Source organism: Triticum aestivum, chromosome 1D (genome assembly GCF_018294505.1).
Source record: "Triticum aestivum cultivar Chinese Spring chromosome 1D, IWGSC CS RefSeq v2.1, whole genome shotgun sequence".
NCBI classification, from domain to species: Eukaryota; Viridiplantae; Streptophyta; class Magnoliopsida; order Poales; family Poaceae; genus Triticum; species Triticum aestivum.
This window is the reverse complement of record NC_057796.1, coordinates 399,435,849-399,440,827: the sequence shown is the minus strand read 5'-3', so window position 1 is coordinate 399,440,827 and position 4,979 is coordinate 399,435,849. Positions and strand designations below refer to the sequence as shown.

The following is a 4,979-nucleotide window of genomic DNA, read 5'->3' as shown; positions in this document are numbered from 1 at the left end:
AGAGAGAGAACGTTGGCCGCGCCCTCCTATGCTCCCCCTCGCCTCTCCCTCCCGCTCGCGACGTTGGCCACCGCGTCGCGATTCTTTCTTTCCCTCTTCTTTTTCTCCCCATCCACCGCAAGCCAGTGTCAGAGAGAGACGCGAGGTCTAGCCCTCCTCTGCTCCCCTGAATACGACGACGGTGGACCATCCTACGGCGGCGCCGTGGTCAGCCCCTTCGCCGGTAGCGCGTTTTCCCTTGCGTGAAGCGCGCCGCAGTCGAATGGCTTGGCTGAGTTGCCCTTTGCCCCGATGGGGTCTGTTCACTTGGCAGTGGCGAAAGCGTGGTGCCCCCACTGCCCGTGTTCTTCTTCCGAATGGCTCGGCATGCCGATGCCCATCCGGATCGAGAGGAATGGCGCGGCCATGATGGCGGCGCTACTTTCTCCATTGAGAAATTTTTCTTTGCCCTGTCTAGGGTTCTTGGGGGGAGGTAGGGATCTGTCTTTCTCTGTATAATTTTTTATGAAAAATCTTAGCCTAGCATGGCTCTGATACCATTGTTAGATCCTCTGGATTGGGGGTAGGCTAGAGACTCCGGTGGTCCTACCTTCTCCTGGTGCTGACGAGCTCGAGCCGGAGCCGGCCATGGTGAAGTAGCGGCCGGTGATGGCTGAGAGATGGCGGCGGTGGTGTGCTTCCCGTGAGCACCGCGCTAACCCTAAATCGGCAGGGGATTTCGGTTGGGTTTGTGGCAGCGGCGAACTTTGTCAGTCGTGCCCCAGCCCCTACCTCTGTTTATATATGCGCGGGTCACAGAGGCCCACCAACCAGAAGAGGGTTGGGCGCCCCCGATCAGGGCGCGGATCTAAGGACCTGCTGGGCCGTTGGGCCCACACGAAGGAGATCAACCTAACAGTGTCTACACCAAATTTAATTATAAGCGAGTCAACCATCATCATCAAGATGTCATGTCAGCCATGTGGTGAGAAGCATGTTGCTGATGCTTGGAGGGCCAGTTAACCAATAAGTGATCATCCGGAGCACGCACCTAATCATGTATTTTCAGCAAAATTCACCTGAATATGTGTCTGCCTATCTTATAATCCTATACGAGCCTGAGTTGTTTTTTCCACATTTTGTGAAGCTTATACATATGAGTTCTCATCAAGTTTTCTCTTTAAAAAAGAAAGTTTACATTAAGTTGTTGCATAGGAGTCACATATGTATTACTATGAAAAATCGCTCAAAGTCAAAATCGCCATCCGCTTCTGCACGAGATCCTTCTCCTCCTCCTCCCTTTCTTTTGTTGCGGAGAAGTTACCTTCGTCTTCTTCTTCAGCTAGTCAATCTCTTGCAAATCAAAGCAACACGAGGTGACAAATCACAATCAAAAACCCATGTGGTGCGCCCTCCGGTCCACGCCATTAGCGAGCGACGGTTACCTACCTCCCCCCGCTCAGAGGTCGGATCGCAGAGGCCGTCCCTGTCGACAGGATGCAGGCGCTAGCTTCAGAGCCCGCCAACCATGCCAGATTAATCAGGCAAGGCAACATACGGCATATGCCCAAGTGGCGGGCATGAATTGCTTCACATAGTACTAACGGTACAGCCTTGACTTTTCAGGAGCTCCGTTCAACATCTTATAACACTATCAGGATTCAAGCACATTTTAATTTCACGCAAGAACTAGTCCTGGCCACGGAAGAAGAAGTGGGCAGCAGAAAAACAACGCCTACCTGCAACCAGATGCGTATGCCTTTGCCATTTGAGAAGAAGCAACGTGAGGCTGATTAGGACAGGGGAGCGGGCCGCACGGGTTGGGATGGAAAGATGATAGGCACCGCCACTGAAGAAGCACTGAAGCACCAAGCATGCATGTTCTCAACCAGGAGTACTTGGAACGGCAGATCAATGGTCAAATTCGGCAAAGAGCCCATGTGAAGCACATCGACACCCTGGAGTGCATCTCGCTTTGAGGGACAAGAAAGGAACCAAGCGGATTGTCAATGCCGAATCATGTAGGTTAGATTAGCAGTGGAGTACTGCTAGCATAGCATGGCGTGGATGCGCACCGGCTGGCAGCAGCCAAAGCGCCGCCCTTTCTGCCGGAAAGCCGGTGATGGCTAGCTGGATCGGTGGCTTTGCTGCTGCTCGTGGTGCGTTTCCAGCCGCGGGACTTATTCGTCTGGGTACCGTGCACTCCTTGCCGACGGGCGGACGGACGGACGGCTGGGAATGGCTGGCCATTTCCGGTCCCGCCGTCCCGGCAACCACTCATCACGAGCGCCGTGCATCCGCGACGACTTAACTAGCTGCTCTCGCCCATCAACTACAAAATTATTGCAATCTGCCAAGATGAGGAATCAAGAATGAGCACAATTTGTACAACTATTATTTTCTTTCAATTTGTATTACAAGATCTCACAACAACAACGAAGAAGAACGAAAGAAGCAACGAATGTTCTGTATGCACAGTTGATTCAATTACTCTGTGTTTTGTGTTTACCCACCGGGGCTAAAGAATCGCACCACAGCCTAGAATTACAAGGCATTCAGCAAACCAATTTTTGTACAGCACAAGAATTATCTACTTTTTTTCGTTGGGGTTTTCAGCTTGTTCCTACGGATCAATTCGGTGTCACGGAAGAAGAATGAGTTCACGACGCCGCCACGGTCGCCGTCGAGACGGTGGAGGTGGGGCAATCCGCGTTCTGCGCCGCGTTGGCGGCCGCCCAGCGCCGGCACGTCCTGCCGAGGGACGCCGCCTTCCGGCGCGCCCGCTCCGAGCCGCTGCCCATGAGCTCCCAGATCGCCCACTCCACGCCGTTGATCGCCAGCACCTGCGACGCCGCCGCGGCCCCCGCGCGCCGGCACAGCAGCACAAGCGCGGCCGCCGCGCACTCCCGCGACCACTCCGTGCCGCGCCGCATCTCAGCCACCAGCTTCGCCACGGCGCCGTCGATGTTCACGATCGCCTCCGCCCCGCCGCGCTTGGCCAGCGACGCCAGCACCGCCGCGGCGGTCTCCTCCTCGCTGATCGCTGACAGTGCCGCCTCAGCGGCGCCCGCTCCCACGAGCTTGCCCACGTTCTCCCTCTCCGCGGACAGGCACAGCAGCGCGGCCAGCGCGTCCTTCTTGGTGCTCGGGGGGCCCGTGCGCACCAGGAGCACCACCTTCTCGATCACAAGTGGGTTCCGGCCGAGCCGGCGGCGGTATGTATGGACGGCCGACAGGCTGAGCACGGTGGCAGCGGCGTTCTCCTTCGCCCGCCAGGTCGCGCCGGAGCCCATCACTTCGCAGAGGGCCGCCACCGCGCCGTCGGCGTGCATGATGCGCTTCTTGTTGGCATCGAGAATGGAGAGGTTGAGCAGCGCCGTGACGGAGTTGAGCTGCAGCGCGGCGTCCTCGGAGTTGAGCAGCGGCACGAGGAGCGGGACGGCGCCGGCCTCTCCGATGAACGCGCGGCTCTCGGAGCCGGACTTGGCGAGCAGACGGATCTTGTGCACGACACGGTTGTCCGAGCCAGGGGAGAACGACGCCGAGAGCTTCTTCACCAGAAACGACGCGGTCATGCGCGCCGCCTCCACCGCGGCCTTGTTTGCGGCCACCGGCGGCGCCGGCTCGGGCTTGCCAGGCTCGCTGCCTTCCATGGCGACGCCATTCTCCCGGCACCACCGCGAGATCAAGTTCTTGAGCGCCTTGTTGGGCACCAGCTCCAGATTAGTCAGCACCTGGCCGGTCTTGGGGCACGTCGACTTGCCGGCGCCGAACCACCGCGTAATGGACTCGCGGTCGTACGTCTGGCCACTAGCGGACACAACCGGGTCGCGCATCAGGTCGAGAGAGATGGGGCAGCGGAAGTCCGGCGGCGGCGCCAGAGGCTCGGTGTCATCGTCGTCGGCCTCCACCTTGGAGTCGAGCGGCCGCGGCGTGGCAGCGCTGAAGAGGACGCACTTGGCGTACCGGAGGAGGCCGACGAGGGCAATCATGGCCGAAGTCCACCGCTCCGCCAGTCGGTCGCCGATCTCGCGCTCCAAGATCTCGATCTCCTGGCTGCAGCTGGCCGGGTCGTTGATGGCCACCTCCTCGAGGATGGCCTCCAGGCGCTCCCGCTCAGGCACGATCTCCCGCTCGACTTCCTGGATGAGCGCCAGCACGCTGGCCTTGAGCTCCTGCTCGGCCGCGGCCTCGGGCGCGCGGCGCCGGCACTGGCGCGAGGCGAGCGTGAGCAGGTCGGCCACGTCGTCGGCGAGCCCGAGCTCACCAACCGGGAGAATATCGAGCAGCGTGGCGAGGTCGTGCTGCAGCTCGCGCACGCGCGCGGCGACCTCGTCGGACTGCAGCAGCAGGCGCATGCGGCTGCGCGCGGAGCAGTCGGCCACGACGGCCTTGAAGCGCTGCAGCACGAGCAGCACCTCGCGGAGGCAGAGCGAGGCGGACCGCGGCAGGGCGACGGCCGCGCCCAGCAGCAGCAGGTCGTCGAACACGGCGACGAGGAGGCGCGCCCGGCGGGACACGGACGCGAAGACGGCCCTGAGGAACGGCGCCGGCGGGTCGGCGGCGGCCAGGTCGCGCGCCAGGCGGCGCAGGGACCGGAGGATCTCCACGTCGGGCGCCGACGCGGAGTACGGCGAAGAGGACGGCTCGGCCGTGCTGGCCATTGCGGCAACCAGAGGGCGGCGACGGATGCGTGAAGCCTTTTGATGGAGTCGGGTTGAATGAATGAATTGGATGCCGATGGAGTGCGGCAATGGATGAGAATGGAGATGAGACGAAGTGGAGAACGGGCGTAGGTATATATACGAGCGCGACGTGTTGGCGCGTGGAGCTGTGGAGAACTGGAGAACCCGCGGAAGGAATCGTCCGGACTTTCGTGGACCGTGACGCGAGGCTTACTGCCCGTCTCATCTCAGCCGCTTTGTTTATTATTTTTTCATGTCTTAGCGGTGTTATTTTCACTTATTTTATTGGCGCGATTGTTTGAAAGAAGGAAGATG

General features: G+C 59.9%; 1 protein-coding gene across 1 annotated transcript; it reads right to left on the bottom strand.

Moving 5' to 3' along the window:
• Positions 1–2,352: 2,352 nt before the first annotated feature.
• Positions 2,353–4,764, bottom strand: LOC123182368 (U-box domain-containing protein 16). Its single transcript, XM_044594910.1, has one exon. It carries the CDS (start codon positions 4,641–4,643, stop codon positions 2,640–2,642), a length of 2,004 nt encoding a protein of 667 aa, XP_044450845.1. The 5' UTR covers positions 4,644–4,764; the 3' UTR covers positions 2,353–2,639.
• Between the last annotated feature and the right edge of the window lie 215 nt (positions 4,765–4,979).

What these genes read in the sequence shown, in the direction of transcription:
- LOC123182368 (XM_044594910.1), bottom strand. Translation starts at nt 4,643, where the DNA reads ATGGCCAGCACGGCCGAGCCGTCCTCTTCGCCGTACTCCGCGTCGGCG.